The 18419-nt window shown below is 40.1% G+C and overlaps 3 protein-coding genes and 1 long non-coding RNA gene across 4 annotated transcripts; all 4 read right to left on the minus strand.

Annotated features, from left to right (window-relative positions):
• Positions 1-796: 796 nt before the first annotated feature.
• On the minus strand, positions 797-2221 carry LOC308130039. The gene is made up of 3 exons (XR_013936619.1): positions 2104-2221; positions 1918-1989; positions 797-879 (listed from the first exon to the last, which is right to left on the minus strand). It is a non-coding gene; the product is annotated as an uncharacterized lncRNA (long non-coding RNA).
• A 1678-nt stretch (positions 2222-3899) lies between these two features.
• Positions 3900-6712, minus strand: mtg2 (mitochondrial ribosome-associated GTPase 2). The gene is made up of 6 exons (XM_080497525.1): positions 6455-6712; positions 5808-5955; positions 5486-5601; positions 5179-5397; positions 4943-5081; positions 3900-4466 (listed from the first exon to the last, which is right to left on the minus strand). Exons 1-6 carry the CDS (start codon positions 6680-6682, stop codon positions 4081-4083), a joined length of 1236 nt encoding a protein of 411 aa, XP_080353651.1. The 5' UTR covers positions 6683-6712; the 3' UTR covers positions 3900-4080.
• A 3021-nt stretch (positions 6713-9733) lies between these two features.
• On the minus strand, positions 9734-15053 carry LOC308130975 (calcium-responsive transactivator-like; the record flags this gene model as incomplete). Its single annotated transcript, XM_080497524.1, has 11 exons — positions 9734-9760; positions 10080-10207; positions 10301-10420; positions 10557-10649; positions 11125-11226; positions 12346-12510; positions 13129-13362; positions 13745-13877; positions 13987-14071; positions 14155-14231; positions 14985-15053. The coding sequence occupies 11 exons, from the start codon at positions 15051-15053 to the stop codon at positions 9734-9736; spliced, it is 1233 nt and encodes a 410-aa protein (XP_080353650.1).
• Positions 15054-16118: 1065 nt separating this feature from the next.
• lsm14b (LSM family member 14B) lies at positions 16119-18224 on the minus strand (the record flags this gene model as incomplete). The annotated part of the gene is made up of 7 exons (XM_080496934.1): positions 16119-16266; positions 16389-16509; positions 16931-17092; positions 17436-17579; positions 17675-17777; positions 17852-18009; positions 18104-18224. The coding sequence occupies 7 exons, from the start codon at positions 18222-18224 to the stop codon at positions 16119-16121; spliced, it is 957 nt and encodes a 318-aa protein (XP_080353060.1).
• Between the last annotated feature and the right edge of the window lie 195 nt (positions 18225-18419).

The raw sequence follows: 18419 nt of genomic DNA on the forward strand, positions 1-18419 counted from the left end.
TTAGTTTGATTAATCCGTGCTCACATTCGTTACTTAAATAGTTACAAATATTTGTTTACAAATAATATATACTTTGGTTGAGAAAAAGTACTGATTCAACTTCTTTACTTAAGTAAATAGGCGTTATGAAATGGACTCAAGTAGAAAAGTTTGAAGTAAAACATGACATTTAACTTACAGGGTGGTTTTTAAAGAACACTTGAATGTTTGTTTTTGGTTAAGGATTCCTGTGTACTGTACAAATATGCATAGCAAATTCTCACACACACGCACGCACGGACACGCACACACACACACACCATCAAGAATCAACTTGTATCAGTTTGTATTTTGTTGTTGTTTTAAATAAAAACCTTTTTACTATTTTACTATGACTCATCATATCGAGTATTGATATCAAACAAACTTCCCTGCAAAAATGAATCTGACGATCGCCAGGCATACGTGTCTCTGCGTATTTCATTGGATGGGCAGCAGCTGTCATCTGTAATAGGCTAAAAACTTCACAAGGTTTAGATAAGGAAGACGGTTTTAATCGTTATGCAGGAAATTGTGTTAGTTTTGTCTTCATTATTCAGGAGAATAACATAATTAAATCTGGGAGTGGCTTGATGTCCCACCAGAAGAGCTTCAGGAAGTAGTGGCTGGGCTTCATTGTAGACAGATGGATTAATAAATTAAGTACAACATCCGTCCATCCATCCATCTTCCATCATGCTTTATCTTACCATGCTTTATCACCATGTATCACTGCAGTACCACATAATGAGAGTATGAGTGACTGCGCCCATCATACCTGTGTGTCGTGTTCACGTGACTCTGCAGCCAGCCAGGACCTTCACTGCCACTTTGATTAGGTTAAAGATTTCCTCCACCACACTTGGAAAACAGGTTCATTGACAAACAACATCAATGTGAAAGAGATAGCCCGAGATTGCAATCAATTCCCCAACACAAAACAGTTGTACCATAAAATAGTGCCTGCTTCAAAATGTTTGGCGCACACTTTGGTTTAATTACATCAAGGCGGCACCCTCCAACCAAGACTGCACTCCTCTTTCAAAAAATAAAGTAAAATAAGAATGTGCTTTTACAGGCATTTTAAAAGTCATGAATCCATCATAAAGGTGGATTTTTATGGCTTCTGTGACAGGCTTTTTTAATTATTTTATTTTATTTATTTATTTTATTTTATTTATTTGTTTATTTGAGCAGTATACATTCTGCTCAAAAGGAGTGGGCTGAAGCAAGAGGCTTATGAGCGCCTACCCCCAAATTCAGTGCAATAAACAATACATTTTACACTGGTATAGCAAGAACAAAACATCAACAAAGCATCAACAAATTATGTCTGCCAAGGACCTAATAAAATGATCGATGGATATTTGTTTGTATGTCTGTATACTACTGCATGTATTTTGACGACATTTTCAATACATATACATATTAGGCCATCAAAGATAACATTTTGGAGGTGATCTGGACACATTTTGGCAGACGTCAATAATCTCTGATTGCTCTTGTGCTTTATAAGGCACTCACTGAAATACTTAAACTGGAAATATTAAAATTTTTGTAAAGGTTATGACTTTATATCAAACATTTCAGTTAAATCTCTTGAGGAAATGTGTAGAACTGACCCAAAATCCGAAATAGTTTATTATCCATGGCTCCAAAATGTATCTAAAAGAAAAATATTTTTCACTAGAATTGTGTAAATTGTTAAAAAAAAAAAAAAAATCTAATTTTTTTATTTTCTGAAACTATATTTCATTCTTTTCTAGAAACAGCACAACAGGAGGGAGTTACCAAATAATGCACCTATACAAATGGCTAATCTGTAATGTACACATCTGGTCTCTGTGCTGAATACATCCTAGAATGTGACAAAAAAAAACATGTTTTCATGCAACTGACCTGTGGAGTTTGATGAAAGTTCGCCGTCCATCTGTCGAAATGACCCAAACACATGTCGAGGCATCCAGCAGGCTAATTTCAACAATCCAAACAAAATAACAGATATGAGAGTTTAATTTATCAAAGGAGGATATTTTGTCTCACAGGTAGTATTAACATTTGCAGTGTTTGAGCTGAATCAATTACCTCTGGTTTGTTGGGGGTTTCAATCACTTCTGCATCGTTCCCTGAAGGATCAATTTTCACAGCAGCTGTTCCCACTAAAACAAGCCAAGATACACCAAATACACACAGTATGTAGTCGTAGTAAATTTAAATTATTTGTATCTTCTCCTCTTGAGTGGACCCGTGGATTTCTTTTTTTTCTTCAAGCACGAGGAAACGTGAGACTCTGCATGGTTTGATGCTCATCTGCCCCCTGGTGGTCAGATTCAATTTTGCAGCTAGAAATCATAAAGACTTTACATATAATTTATATTTGTGGGTTTATATAAATTCATCTTTACCCAAGATTTTTAAAATCATACTTATATATATTGAATTTGTGATCAACTTAAACGATTGATTTTTTTTGTATAATTCCTAATAATTACAACTGAGATCTCATGAAAATTTCAAATCTATTGCTAAATCACTTTCAAAATCTTCTTTTTGCACAACATATGAACCATAGCATAAGGGTATTCAAAGGTAATATGGAAGTCCAGTTAGCTTAGATTGCACCTTTTGACCTTTCTATCTCTCGGTCCTTGACGATATCCTGTAGATTCATTAAACAGTTTAAATCAGGTCATTTGGATGGAAAACCAAGCTAAGAATAATAGCAATATTTGGAAATGCAAGGAGTTTCAGAACCATTTGATTTAATTTCCAAATGAAATGCAAATATTCCTCAGACATCAATGAGTCAAAGGCTTTTTCCAAAGACTTTGTTCAGAAATGCAACACACCTTTTTCCTCTATTGTTGTGAAGGCTATAATCATATTTCAAAATGGAGACATGCTTCACTTATACCTGTAATTGCATGTATTGAGACAAGACTGTTGTTGTTGCCACTGAAAATAGAACCAGTGAAGTTTCTTATGATTGAATGGTGACGATGATTGCAATCTTTATATACTGCACAAATTAAAACACAAGTGTGAAATTTTCAGGATGTACTCTGCATTCACCATTAGTCAGTTGGGATTGGCCTCCAAGACCCTCAAGGTGAATCATGTGGTTTAGGAGATGGAAAAATGTAACAGTGTTTGTTGTTTTTCGTGTTATGCTTCCCAAAAATGTGAAGTCAATTTCCTCCTGGGGAAGCTGCACACTTTGTAATCCCAACTAAATAAAACAAGACCAAAATTCCATTCAAAGTAGGTTCCAAGTCATGTCCTAATAGCTGGACCAGTTTTAGGAGTATAAAAAGCACCTACCACAAAAAAAGTGACACTGCACTCTCCAGTCCAACAAATCACAAGCCCGCAGATGTGCTTTTTTTGGGGGACGATTTAACAGAAATACTAAGTTGTATTAAATTAATAGTCAGGGCCTACTAATGACATATTTGGGGGTATTTCGGATTTCATTTATTTATTTAAATGTGGGTGTCCGGACACATCTGTTCCCTCTGTGATGCACAGAAATAAATGCTATGCGAGACACGCGCCATCTGCTGGTTAGTTTTGTGCGAAAGAAGAACGTGAAATAAATTGTAATGTAGATCAGTGTTATTTCATAAATCAAAAGCAATTACATTTGTTTGAATCTACACTATATTTTTTATTCATCTGCTGCCAGAGTGAGTTACTTTAGTAACTGCAAACATCTATATGTAATGTAAATCATGTATTTTCTTCATGAGTCTGTACTCAACAGTTTTCATTTCCAAATATTCACATATTTATTCATCCACCATATCATCCTTCTGTGGGCTGGACTTTTGGAGTTTTGTTGGACAAAATCCACCAAACACTTTCCAAGTGTTATTGTTTACAATTAGTATATAAATGTAGCTGCAATTTCAATTTGTTTTAGGCTGCAATGTAGGTTTGAAGCTTTCAACATATCGAAGGCATATGTCAACAGATATAGTATTTTTGTGTATTTAAATATTTATTAACAAAATCCAATTGGGTATAAATATAAAGACGGCATGTCTGTGAGTGGTCGGACTTCTACCACCTGGTGGCTTTGGTACATTCTCCTTGGAGGTATCCGTCATATAACTCCCTCAGGTGAAGGATCAGCTCCTCCGTGTTTTGTCCCGTGAGAGCCGACACAGGTATGACCCTCTGGGTGACCTGGCTTTTCAAAACTTCAAGCTTTTCTTGAGCTTCAGGTAGGTCCATTTTGTTGGCGACAATGGCCTGCGGCCGCCGAGACAAGCCAGGTTCATACTGGTCCAGTTCAAAGCGCAGGTGCTGCAGCTGGGTCCAAGGCTCGGGAGCCGACAGGTCCAGCACGAAGAGGAGGAAACGGCACCGCTCTATGTGGCGCAGGAAGGAGATCCCCAGGCCTCGGTTCAGATGGGCTCCCCGAATGATGCCCGGTATGTCGGCAACTGCATCGAGAAAAGGTGAAAGCAAAACACTCGTGACGCAAATAATCACCAACACAAACAAAGTGAATTTAACATCAAAAACAATAATTAGAATATTAGAGAACAATTCCTTTCACTCATATAGCCAAAGATTTTGTGGACTAAATCTTGTTTGTTTGAACTTCACAGATGTTTCCTTATATCCAATCTCCAGTCTATTTATTACACAAAGCTCCTGCCTTGCTGGTTTCTCTCCTGCTATCATTTCACCTGCTCATCCAATATCACTTCATCTACTATGCACAGTTTGTGAGAGGCAGAATTTCAAAATCTTTGAACAGCTTTAAAACTATATTGTCCAACACCTGTAAATCCTAGTCAGGTGTCCAACATCAGCACTCGTTTGTTCAGACCCTGTGCTGAAAAAGACTAAGAAACCAAAAACAAAACCCTGCCTTGTATTCGGACCACCTCAGTCATCTTTTCCAATCAAGTACCTGCGACTTGCTCGTGATCCCTGTATGTGACGATTCCCACGTGTGGGTTGAGCGTTGTAAAAGGATAAGCAGCCACAGCAGGTCTGGCATTGGAGATGGTCCTCAAAAGTGAGGATTTGCCAGCATTCGGAAATCCCACCTGACGGGATAAAGACAATAAGCATTTCTTCACAGTGCAACACAAGTGACAAGTCTTCAGCCAATGTCCTCTTCAGAAATGAGGCGTTTTCTCTCACCAGTCCAGCATGAGCCATGGTGCGGAGCTCCAGCTGAAGGTCGCGTTCCTCCCCCGCACCGCCCGGTGTTGCCGTCATTGGGGCACGGTTTTCATTTGATAGAAAGAATCGATTCCCTTTCCCTCCAGCTCCTCCGAACACAGCCACGTACTCATGGCCGTGTTTTTCCAGATCCACTATGGTTTTACCCTGCTCCTTCACCACAGTTCCTAATGGTACCTTCATAAATGGGAAAAAAAAAGACATCAGTGGAAGGATTTTGCCAGAAAGGTAACATCCATTATTCAGGTGATAGTCATCAACTCACACTAATGTAGGTTGGGTTACCATTGCGACCATAACAGTTCTTGCTGCTCCCTGATTGGCCATTTTCACCCTTATAGACAGGAACTACTTGCACCAATGACTTGACCAACCGGTCAGCTGAAAACACAGAAATAAATCTTCAGTTATCTTCAGGTCTTTCACAAATACAAAAGTCATGAGAATTGACACCATGTTGTATTGTATGTCAGTTTTATTCACTTATATGCTTCATCTGCCCATTGAGCAAAAATCCCAGAAACACCGATCTGTGACATCAGTGTTGCAAGTAATTCATAACGACCATAGAAGATCCGCCAACCCACCTTTGATGATGACATTCCCTCCGTCACCTCCGTTCCCTCCATCTGGGCCTCCCCACTCCTTCCTGGGCTCACTGTGAAAGCTGCAGGCCCCTTTTCCACCAGAGCCTGCCACCAGCTTCACACGCCGGTGGTCCACGAAGTGACGGGTCTGTGGGCAACAAAGGCAGAGTCACACAGGTGATAAAATACTTTTTGAAGCAGCAGAGGCTCAGAGAGCCTGGAACATGTTACACTTTCAAACTTCTTAATGTCTTTTCCATCAGAAGGTATAACAGCTGCAAATAGACAATAAAGGTTGTTTGTTTTTTTTACACTGAAAATACCCAATATGTTTTCATGGTATATAGGCTGTAACAGTTATAATTGTGGTTTGAAATAGTATTTATTACACCCACTTATTATATTGAGGTCTTTTAAATAGGTCTATATAATAATACTTTGAAATCAACAAAATACGACAAAACACATTTTAGAATACATTAGTGGAGTCAATATGTTGATTACTAAATAAAACTGTAGAGTTTTATTAATTGTGGACATCTGTCAGAGCCAGGTGACGAATGGATGATTTAGATTGCAGTTTAGAGGGTTGTGCATTTATAATTTACTGTTTATAATTCTTGATTAACGCGGACTAAAAAGCCTACCAGCTTCTTCTCGGACATCTCGCTCTTCTTGGAGTTTCCTCGGGTTTTGGCGCAGCGCCTCGCGGAGCTACCGACGCCTCTGACGGGCACATCTCCTCCGCACAGAGCCGACCAGCCGAGACCCAAAACCCGCAGCTCGTCTCTTCCAACCTCCCGTCCTAAAACCGACCTGGACAGCAGGTCAGAGGGCGGCCTCCGCCGGGTAATCACTCTCAACACCGCGAGCATGTTCGATTATTGCAGATAAACTGCAGTTGACAACAGTTTGTCAATGTGACCTCGGCTGTTCGTCTCTATGCTCATGGCCAGCAGCGACAACACTCAACTCCCTCGAGACCACGAGTGACACTGATCTTAAGAATTATTAAATGTAATCCACAAAAGAGTCATAGTCACAGTATACTACTTTGAGCCTTGGGAGAAAAAATCCACACTAGATCGCCTCACTTCACGGTAATATATTGACACCATGCAGCAGTGTGACTACGGAAGCCGCTGGGGGACTTTTGAAAACAGCGAGTATGGGGTCCTCTACTGCCATCTACTGGGAAAGGGAAGGAACTTAACAAAACCTCTTTAGCATCGAGGCCACCACTGCCCCAAGAAAGGAAAGAAATGCTACTAGAAATACTCCAAAATAAGATATATATATCCATTCTATTGCAAGATCTACAGGTCTAGGTTATATTTTTATATGTGGGGAAACTCATCCATACATATTCAATACAGTTATTCCACTTAGAGTCACATGGTGCCAGTCAAAATCAAACAGTAGACATAGACAGGTACACTTTGGAAAGATCACCAGTCCATCACAGGTCAAACACAGAGGGTTAGGGTTAGGGTTAGGGACAACCACACACACTATTTAGGGGCAATTTAGGGTCACCAATTAACCTCACATGCACATTTTCAGACAGTGGGAGGAAGCCCATATACACATGGGGAGAGCATATAAATTCCACACAGAAAGACCCAGCCGGTATTCCAAACACCTCCAGCCATATTCCCAAGTATGGTCTTTAATTGATTTACCTGAAGTATGATTTCTTACATTTATTTTTTTTTACCATATGCAATTAGCAGCTGCCTTACTGGGAACACATGAACAATCTCAGTGAAGTAAAATAGCCACAAATTCAATGTGAAGTTTTGCTTAAGGTTGTTCGAGAGAATTTGGTTTGTACTTTTGTGAGTCGTGGTGATGAACTGAACTGCTTTATAAAGAGAGTAATAAACCACGTCATAATTGTCCTAGATTAGGCTTGCTGTTCAATTTGGAGTTTTTATGTTCAAGTTTTCTACATTTTTGTTGCTTCACTTTCATATTTCAAATACATGTGTTTTCTGTGACTCCGTTGGTCCCCAGTTGTGATGATAACCTTTCGAGCTGAACATTGACAAGTTTTGAGTTTTGAGAAACTGATATGACTGATATGTGATTTAGAACCATTTCTTGACAAATCCACAACATGCAGACACAAAGGTGAACAGTTGTTTATTTATTTATTTTTATATAACAAATTGTAACAAAAGACAGCAGAAAAAAAAAATCAGGCAATGCAGTTTTACAATAGATAGTAGATAACATTCATATTTGGATAATGCACATTTAACTTGACTCTCATTCTTTTAACACACACACAACTGAAAAACAATTGCCATCAGTTTGCAGTAAAATGAGACACTGATTTTGAAAAAAAGGTATAGTTTAAAGAAGCCTGTGATTGTCAGTGTTGAGTTATTTAGCTGTTTGACAGCAATGAATATCCTATTCTGAATCACCCCTGCAAAATGACTGAATATTTTACCCTTCTGAGGTAAGTTGAGTTATAACAGGATACTGCTACCTTGGACCTTCAAACACACCAATTCTCTTCATCACTGACCAAACTGCAAGAAAAAAGGTGACTTGTGAAAGGATGAGAGGGACAGACCGACAGACAAGTGCACTCTTATTTAAAACTTTACTACTGAAACTTGATATGTGATGTTATTTAGCAGAACACTTCATGTTTTTGATGATATACATCTCATCATCTGTCCACAAGTCACATAAACACATAAAAGTGTCACACGTCAGTTGAAACCTGCAACATAATATTGAATACCTTTAAATTAAACAACCATCGTATCAGCAGTTAAAGTTGAGAAGGTCTCAATAAAGACACAAAGTATGAGTTTACCAACATGATTGTATTGCACATATTTGACGTGGAGGTGCAGGACATGCAATTGTTGTTTTCCCGTGTTACTTTGGCTTTTTGGGAGTATTGTTTGTTTATAAAACTGCCTGAATCACACAACAGTACAAAATATCAGACAATACAGACACTGTCACCGGAAAATAAAGTGCAGACAAAGTGGCAATGCATGTTCATGTAAAAGAAAGCATTTCTGAGTGGCATTGAGTGTCTCACTTTTTTGTCAACTCTGAACAATAGCTTCTATTTATGTGGAGTGATACCACTGAAAATATAGTGTCCAAATCACTATCACAATGGAGGATTATCATGGACAATGACATACATTTTAACTCTCGATCAGTCAGCTACGTTTCATGTCTATTACTGCGGTAAGACATATGTTGGGAGTGAAAACACATAATGTTAGACCACACAGCAACACATTACAGTTTGACTAACACAGACAAACCTGCTGATCCAGCAAGGCTTAACACCCAAACATTTTCCCCTTCATAAATTTAATAACCCTTATCATGAGATATAACAGTGTTACCGCGAGGGATTACAGCAAGAGCTGGACCTATATAGTGTATTAAGCAAATATCAGGGTACATTTGCTTCAAGGCTAATTTGTTGGGGGTTTATTGATAGCAGTCTCACAAAGTAAAGTCCTATTCTATGCAGACATAAAGCACTGCGAATATCAAAAAGCTTGTAAAGTAAAATAAACGCTAAATGCAGAATAGTGGACAAAAATAAATGGCTACAGCAAGAAAGAAAAAGAAGAAAATTCTCAAGTTACCGAAGCTAATGTAATACCTCTACTGCTTCTTTTGTTGCCTAATCGGGAATGTTTTAAATATGTCAACAAGCATCCCGACTTTTCATAGATGATTTTGTAGATATTGTTTTAGTTACAATCCTTTACAAAAAATAAATAGAAAATACACGACGGAATAATTTCCATCAGTTTAAAGGATGAATAATAGAAGGATAATGAACCTGATGGAGCCGGAACTTCTAGTCTTCCATCCAACGGGTTAACTGCTGAACCGCTCCAGCTCTCATTGCCTTCACAAAACAGTGTGGTGCCTTATTGCTGATAGTTTCCATACTGACCCTGAAACGTGAAACAACAAACGGAAAAACTGAGATTTCAAATATTGTGTTCAGGTAACAAACTGTATACTTTGTATACTTTTGTATACAAACTGTATTTGTTTGTTTTTTTAATCCACAAAATTGAAGATTGAGGATTGCATAATAGTTAATAAACCCATTTAGTGCATGATTCCCACATGAATCAGCGAGTACTTTTTTTTTGCTACAGAGGAACTTTTTATTGGTTGTTGTGAACTAACTCATCACTCATTCATCACAAGACAGCAAACAGACAACAACCTGTTTGTGTTTTTTTAATGGGTATTATTCTGTATTACCTGTTCATAAGCGTAGGGTCTCTGTGTCTGTGCTCCCGGGCCGCCCTGGGAAGTGCGGTAGGATCCATACTGTTGGCTTTGACCCTGTTGATACTGTGAATACTGAGAGGATCCTCCCTGTCCAGGACCTGTTGCGAAGGAGCAATATTAAGTTTGTGAAAACAATGTGTTGTGTGGGAGTGTATTTTTGCCTAAATATAGAAACTATGGGCTGTTCTCACCGTATCCCTGTGGCTGCCCGCTGTAGCCTTGTTGAGAGGAATACTGCTGCTGGCTGAAGGCTTGCTGCTGGCCAGAGCTCTGCTGATACTGAGCCTGTTGCTGACTGTACTGAGAGTTACCTGCAGCCGTGCAAGTTAAATACATGTGAGCCATTACATTCCTGTTTACATCATGAAAAAAAAATTTTGTTGTTGTTTTGGAAGAATTAAGCAAAACTGAAACTCTTTTTGTGTGATAAACTTAAAAAGAAGTTACCTCCTTCATAGTAATGTTGTGAAGTCTCGTCAAATGTCCTGTCATAGCCTTGCTCACCATATGAAGACTGTTGGTATGAATAGTCCCCATGACCTGTGAAGAACATGATTCAACACATGCAAAAACTCCTCTTCTAAAGCAAAACACAGTAACACACGGAATTATTATCCACAGCCCAAACTGTAACAACATGCGCAATGGCAATAATACATCCCAAGACTGCATTTTTTTTAAGACTTCAATGTTTTGCACAAAGCAAAATGTTTTTACATTCCCTCTCCTCAACACGCTGCCCTTTAAGAAATCTGAAATTTCGGCACACCAAAGCGGACAGTATGGACACAGACACCTTGAACACGCAATAGCAGATTTTTGCGAGTCTTTTGCAATATTTTTTCTTCTCTTCTCTTACAACAAGAGAAGTAATTGACAGCAGGAAGAAAGAGCTAAAGCTTCAGCAGTAAGTATGGCTCTTTCCCGGGAAGGGCACTGCTGTGGCATGACCTGGAGTGGAGTTTTGTGTGTTTTGAGAGCTGTGTGTATGAACTTTATGAATGTGCATGATTACCATCAGGGTAATACTGCTGGTTAATGGGCTCGCTGGAGCTCTGAGTGTGTCCATACTGCTCTCCGTAGAACTCGTCTTGTCCCATGTACTGCTGTGCAGATCCTGCAAGACAGGCGACACCACGATCGGTTAAACAGCTGGTTGGACCAATTTGGTGCTGGGTTGAATACTAAAGAGGCTTTGGCAGCCTACTCTCAATAGGTTTGAATGAAAAACTGTAATATAATAAATTTATATGGGTTGAAAATATTCATATATAGCATAATTTGATTGGCCACCAAACATTTTAGAACCATGATTCGGACTGAGGAAAGTATAATTCCATGAGAAATGACACAAAGCGGTTATTTGAGGAGAAATGTATAGCAACAGACTAACAGCTATCAGGGAGAATCTGATCTCTGCTTGGTGCTGGTGTGCAGAAACTCCAGATTCCATTTCAGACAAAAAGCAGAACAAAACACTCTCCACAAGATGCAACCAAAAGCACAGTCCAGTCTTCTTACTGGTCCCCAGTGCTTCCATATAGACATGAGCAGTACCATGTAGGGCATAATCACCCTAGCTTGTGCAATAAAAGCAAAGCAAGTCCTTGAAAACATGTTTTATACTGTCGGATTTAACTAACTCCACATAGTTAATAAAAGCTCCTGAGCCACAAACCCATAAGGGAATGGCGGCAGAGCAAATCACCCAACTTAGCTTGGAACACAACGATTCCATAACATGATTCTCAATGGAAACACTAAACCCAGTGATGCGAGGATAATAGGGTGAATAAGGACATACAACCAAGGCCTGCTGCCCTGAAATGATCTCCTTCCCTTTTTTTCTTCTTCATATTTCCAAGTCCCTACGTGCCTAGTCTACTGTCTTCAGAGGACATAACAGGACAGTGTGGAGCTATAATTAGGCACACACTGACATAAGTTCACTGATTTGCAGAGGCAGTGTGACACTTTTGATGTGCATCATTTCTTCTGAAAGCTACAGGAATTCATAAGTAGACATACACTTGCAGATGTTGACTTTACGTGTTATAATCTTATTCACTGCATTTTTGAGACAATAAGCAGCATCCCAGTAGAAACTGGTTTTCCAAAGACGATCTCAAAACACCAGAAAAACCTCTTGAACTTTTCCCATTAGTAAAACCCATGAATGCTTCAAACACAATCCAAACAATGTCACCGAGACAGTGGAAAGGTTCTAACACCTTACCTTGTTGAGAAGAGCGGTACGATCCCATGGGCCTCTGAGGCATCATGCCGTTTCCTTGACCACCCTGACCCATCATACCCATGGCTTGTTGTCCCTGATAATGTTGACCCCCAGCCTGGCCTGATGGGTAGTGTGGAGTTGCAGATTGTTGATGCATCATGGAGACTGGGAAGGAGGTGCGATAATTGGGCAAGAGATCTCATACATTAGGATACCGAGGAAAACCTAATCTGCGTGTTGGCTTTCAACATTATATGCAGCAGTCTCAGATCTCAAAGAACCAATGTGTATAATTAAAACAAATAAACAGATGCAGAGGGAGCTCCATAGCAATCTGAGCACGAGGAAAATCAGAAAGGGATTAGTAGCAATCAGAGCGATATCAAAAGAAAGAAAAAAAAGATGACTTCAGGTTGCTGCGCTGGAGGTTAATTTGCAAACAAACCTGAATGTGTGTGGTTATTTTTATCATTACACATGAGGGAAGTAAAAAAAAAAAAAATGGCACCAGAATCTATGTATGCGATTCTTCTAAGCAAGATCAAAGTTCTGTGCACTTTAAAAACATAACAAAATCATTCAGCTCTTCTACCATATATTTCACCCCCAAACACTTCAATTATTATATTTCCCAATTGTCAAATCTTGCATCATACCCCCCCCCCCAAAAAAAAAAAAATGTATTGTCACAATTATATAATATTCCTACATTAATAATCATCATTGTGGATTTTTGTAGGTTAATTTCACGATAAGTGGGAGGCTACTCTGCACCTGGCTCACCTTGGCTGGACTGCATGTTGAGGTTGCTGCGGGAGGAGGAAGAAGAGGATGAGGGCGTGGTGGAGGAAGAGGAGGTCGAGCCATAACCAGGCCCAGGGCACTGGATCATGCTTCCCTGGGAGGAGGGAGCAGGGTGGCTGAAGCCGGAGACTGAGCTACCATAGCTGCTTGCTGGCAGGCTGAGAGATGCCTGCACCTGACCAGACTGCTGCTGCATGTGGGCATGGCTGGGGCCTGACGACACATACGCATAGTCAGAGCAGCCGGCACATATGCCGGGCTATGTCACGATTATAACTTGGTACCACATTCAGTTCATCTCTACTGCGGCCATGCATGTGCAACGCAATGAAATGCAATGAAAAAATTTAAATTAAAAAAAGTTGCTAAATAACTACAAACACAATTTCACTCGTCTATCATCTATGGGATAAAAGATACAGGGAGGAAATAAGGTGGTGAAGATGAGAGCAACTGTGGCAGACATGCAGCAAACGCAAGACAAAAACCCAAGACGGCAAACTGACAACAACCTGGACTGATGCATCTGTGTGGGAAGAATGCACACGTGGACCGTGATCTAGTTGCTAAATGCACATCTGCAAGGGACTCTTACCATTACTCATTTGGCTCTGCATCATAGATGTTGGGGGCAAACCTGATGCCATGTTCTCATTGAGGTTACCTGGAGCATGCCCTCCACTCTGGCCCATCCCTCCTGGACCCATGGACATATTAGACGTGGGCGGCTAGAAATTAAAGAGACATGACTAATCTTGGCTCATGTACTTATGTTGGATCTCCTATGATCAGAGAGCAGATACAGTACTTGTTTTCCTGTGATACCATGACACTTACAGCAGGTAGTAGCGACTGCATATTCTGATTTGAATCTGCTATTGTGGCCAAATATACAAGATTTCTGTGCAGGATCTGCTGATATCTGTCAAAAACAAGAAACAGAGCTTAAGAATTGTCACAAGGACAAAGCACTGATCAAGAAGTGAGCAAAAAAAAGATTCTTACTGTGTGCATTCAGCAGTCTTCCCTTTACTTTGGTAATCCATTATACATTGTATTAAATGGTGATTTTCATCCAGCATCTTTTGGAGACAACACAGCTTTAGTTCATTGCATGTCAAATCACTGCATATTTCTAATTCACTACCCCAAGACACAGCTGTCCTCAATTCTCAGAAGTTTAACATTCCTATTTTTTCTGGGTCACGTCTCCTTTTTTCCCCCTCATGATACCAAAATAAGTTTCACTGTCTTCATTTAGAACATCTTTTCAAGGTATCTGTCTTCAAGGTGTGATATAGGCAAAAGCAAAATAATCCATTTAAAAGCTGAAGTTGAGGATTAAATGACGCAGCTTTGTTTTGCGCGACCTTTTCAGAGAAGCCTTTGATTTAATTTGCTTTTTGCAAGAAAACGAGATGATAAAACGATTAAAGCCCTTTCTCCGGAGGACAACAACGTTTCCCTGAGATGTGAACATCTACCTAAACTAATGGTCTAAGCCTTCAAAATCCTCGGAAACTAAAATCCAGGTCATATATCCAATTGCAACACATATTCTGAGGAATCAGCTGCACTGACAGCGTCCCAGGGACGCACGCAGATCTTATCAAGCCATCGCACGTCTCCATCACGGTTATGGCTTTGTTTGGTTCGCACCTTCAACCGGCCATAGCGTTACAATACCAGTTGCCATTTCTTTGATGATCACCACAGGCTACTTTCCCTGCACTGGAGGAAAGATGTCACACACACACTTCCCCCATGCACTCGCATCCTCCATACAAGGATGTTTAAACGCACGACGCTGCAAGATTGTTTTTACTTATTCTTACCTTCTGGATCATTTGCTGTGTCACCTCCCCTTTATTCCTGGGGCGCGCAGATGAAAACGCCACCGACATTTTCTCATATGGGATATAAAAGCTCTTCTTTTATTCCAATATTTATTATCTTGAGCGCAGCCCTCTATTTGGTTACATCGTTTCTCCATTCACTGGGAAATGGGGGTATTTGGTATTCGAAATCACGGTCATAATGAAGGAAAAATAATAAAAAATAAAAGCTTGCCTTATCTTTAAACAAAACGTGTTTTAAGGGGATTTTTTTTTATTTATGGCTTGCATTCAAATAATTTCAGATAAATAAACCGCTACAACGAGGAGGAACATCCCCCTCCCTCGGTTTTTGGTATCGCCCGGACAGCGAGTAGCCTACCGCTCTGCTCTCACTGTAGACGGGGCATCCTTTGATTCAACAGAGCCAATCAGTCCACATTGTGCAAAGCTCCAAGGAGCGACATCTATTATGTTGCTTGGGACTCAAAAAAACAAAAACGCAAGTCTTCTACACCACGAAGTGATCATCAAGTCTTTATTTCTGCAGCACCATGCACTTGACATCTTTCCTCAGCATCCATCTTCCACAGATTCTGAATCAGGGACATTAACAAGCTTCCCTTTCATCATCACAAAACTAAAGACAAAATCAAAAATACAAAGGCGAAATTTCACAACCCCAGTAATGCCTTTCCAAATCAATAAGTATTTTAAACAAAAAAAAAAATAATAAAGCCACTTTTTAAACGTCCTAATGTTTAACCTGATAAAACTGCATATACACGTTTACATTCTGACTTGTTGCTTCAGGATATCTCAATAAAGCAATCCACACAGACAGGCTTAGTTATTAAATTGATTTTGAACATACAAATAATAGTCCTACCCTCAAGCACTGAACATGTACTAAAGAATTCCCTGTGCCTATTCAACTAAATGTGCACATTTAAAAAATATTTTTCTACTGAAAAAAAAAAAACTCTGGCAATATGGGGAACAGGAAAAGTGCTACAGGGACAGAAACAATATCAAAAAGAAAATGCATATAATCAGCCGAGCTTCATCACAGAAGGAAATCACTGGAAGTAGGGTTTCTTCAAGTGACTTGGTATTGAAGTCTGATCTTCACAGTCATCCAGTCACAATTCTCTGAGTCAGCAAAGCTGTGCCTTGTCCTCTTCCTCTCGCGTATCCACCTCTAAAGCCCTGGCCCCTCAGATAGCGTCCAGGAAAGCCGAAAGTCTCCAAATTGCGCTTCCTCTCCTCTGCCCAGGTTCGCCTGAAAGCATCAATTGATTTTTTTAAATTTCTTAAAAAAAATTAAATTAAATTAAAAAAAAGGCATAAATCTGCAGTTTTACATCACTGGAAATATTAGAGAAAAGAGGGAAAAGTCACTACCTGAAGTCAAGGTCAGATGAGATGTTGTCAAAGAAAGACTTCGCTTTGTCATAGTACCATTTTGGTCCAGAAAGCTCATCCTGTACATCCAATAGCAAGCCTTCCTTCTCACAATTTCCATCTGTGAGCAGAAATATTATCCAACTATAGCAGAGTCATTCAACCGAGATGGCCGTGACAGGTGAACAAGTCTTAAAAGGCAGATTCACAGCTGCTGTGCTCATTTCATCCTTCTATTTCCCACAGTGAAACATTCATCCTGAACAGGGGATAATGGATTCTGCAAGACAGCTGCTTAGCTTAGGCTTGTGTCAGTTTGAATTGCAGCAACGTGTGTCTAACAGAGGCTTCTCAGAAACATGACGGCACCAAAAAGCACAACTAATTCATTTCAGAACAGACCTGCAGCCGTTTAGCCACTTCAAATATTCATGAGGCTTCAGAAGTGTGTTTCTCGGAGTATGACTAACAGAGTAAACTGATGGAGTGGTCTAAACTCACAAAAAAAGCAGATGTGCAATTCACTTCAGCAGGTAACCTACCTTTTATAATCACCCTGCCCTGTAGCTCTCTCTCAAGCTCCTCCTTAATAAACTGTGCATTTGACAAATCAAAATCAAAGTCTGTGTCAAACTTGAGAATAGGGGCCGGCGCATTGGCCACCCCCAGCTGGCCTCTACCACGGTTCCTGCGCCTTCGAGGTCCTAAAAGCATTTTCGAAAGCAGGTTATGTCAAGACATCAAATTCTCACCGTCTTTGAGAAATCCTGCATGTTCATGAATTACCCGGTCTTCTTTGTGGTGGCCCGTTTTCCCAATTCTGTTGCCAAGTTGCTTGCTGAGAAGTGGTCTCACCTGTGCCTAATCTCACTCAAGAAAGAAACAAAAACAAAGTACTCATTCCATCTTCTGCATAATTCTCATAAAAAAAAAAAAAAAAAAAGCTGAATTCTATGAACTCTACAAAACAACAAAGTTCAAAAGGTTTCACTGTAGTTTGGTCTGTGCATGCATTGCATTGCCTCTAATCATGGCACTTGTGCATACTTGTTGATCCTGTGTTTCTTTGGGGCATGCTCCTGTCAAACTGCTCCTCCTGCAACCCAGTAAAACGTCTCCTCTGCCTTTCCAGCTGGAGAGTTTGAACAGCCTTTTCCACCATGGGGCCTCCCCTAACATGCAATCCTGGAGCTACAAGCCATGCATGACGAACAAAAGCAGCCATATTTGGAATCAACTTAAAATGACAGCGGTAGGTTTAAAGCTGCATACATTTGCAGACTTACCCAGGCCAAGAGCTGCAGCACACTGTTGATTGAGCAGAGAGCCGGTGGCGAGCCGATCGTAGGCAGACATCCCCATTAAGTCTGAGGAACGTGCACTTGATGACTAAAAGAGATCCAAAAAGGATTTCAAACATGCCCCCAAGCTTCGTACACTTTCAGATTACAGAGCTTGCCTACCTGCACGATCGCAGGATCTTGATGTAGTTCATGTTGAGGAGACTCACAGAGTGCAATATCCTTAATATCATTTCCACTGAATGTGATGAATTCATAGATAATATCTTGGGGCGGTGTTGGTCTCACAGTGGGTCGTCCTTCGGTTCCAAAGCATCTGACTAGTTAAAAGAAAACATTTGATGACACTAACAGTTTCATGAACCACCTTTTAACGTGCTGAAAAATCAGTAGGAAGACTTCATGACCACTCACCTTGAGCCAGCACTAGAGTGGAGCTCCTTGCATCAATTGTATACAAAATCCCCTCATAACGATTTTGGGCTTTTGAAAGTAACCAGATTTTACAACCAATGTAAGGTCTTGATGAAGCCATGGCTGCAATGTGCTTTGGACTGGTGCTTTAGAGCCACACAAAGCATGGAACAGACCAGAAGCAAGCAACTTATGGACGTCGACAGGTGACTTAAACCACGCCCACTGATTAAAGTTAATTTCACCTGGCAACAGGAAACCGCTATTCCAGGAAAAAAAGAAAGTTATTTGAAAAGCAGATGAAACTCCGAAATTC

Source organism: Blennius ocellaris (genome assembly GCF_963422515.1).
Source record: "Blennius ocellaris genome assembly, chromosome: 5".
NCBI lineage: Eukaryota > Metazoa > Chordata > Actinopteri > Blenniiformes > Blenniidae > Blennius > Blennius ocellaris.

Bases quoted from the DNA above. Each gene is read 5' to 3' on its own strand.
- mtg2 (XM_080497525.1), bottom strand. From the start codon at position 6,682: ATGCTCGCGGTGTTGAGAGTGATTACCCGGCGGAGGCCGCCCTCTGAC. The intron at 5,956-6,454 runs GTAGGCTTTTTA...TGTTGCCCACAG, and splicing joins AGATGTCCGAGAAGAAGCTG to ACCCGTCACTTCGTGGACCA. The intron at 4,467-4,942 runs GTACTTGATTGG...TTCTCGATGCAG, and splicing joins GGATCACGAGCAAGTCGCAG to TTGCCGACATACCGGGCATC.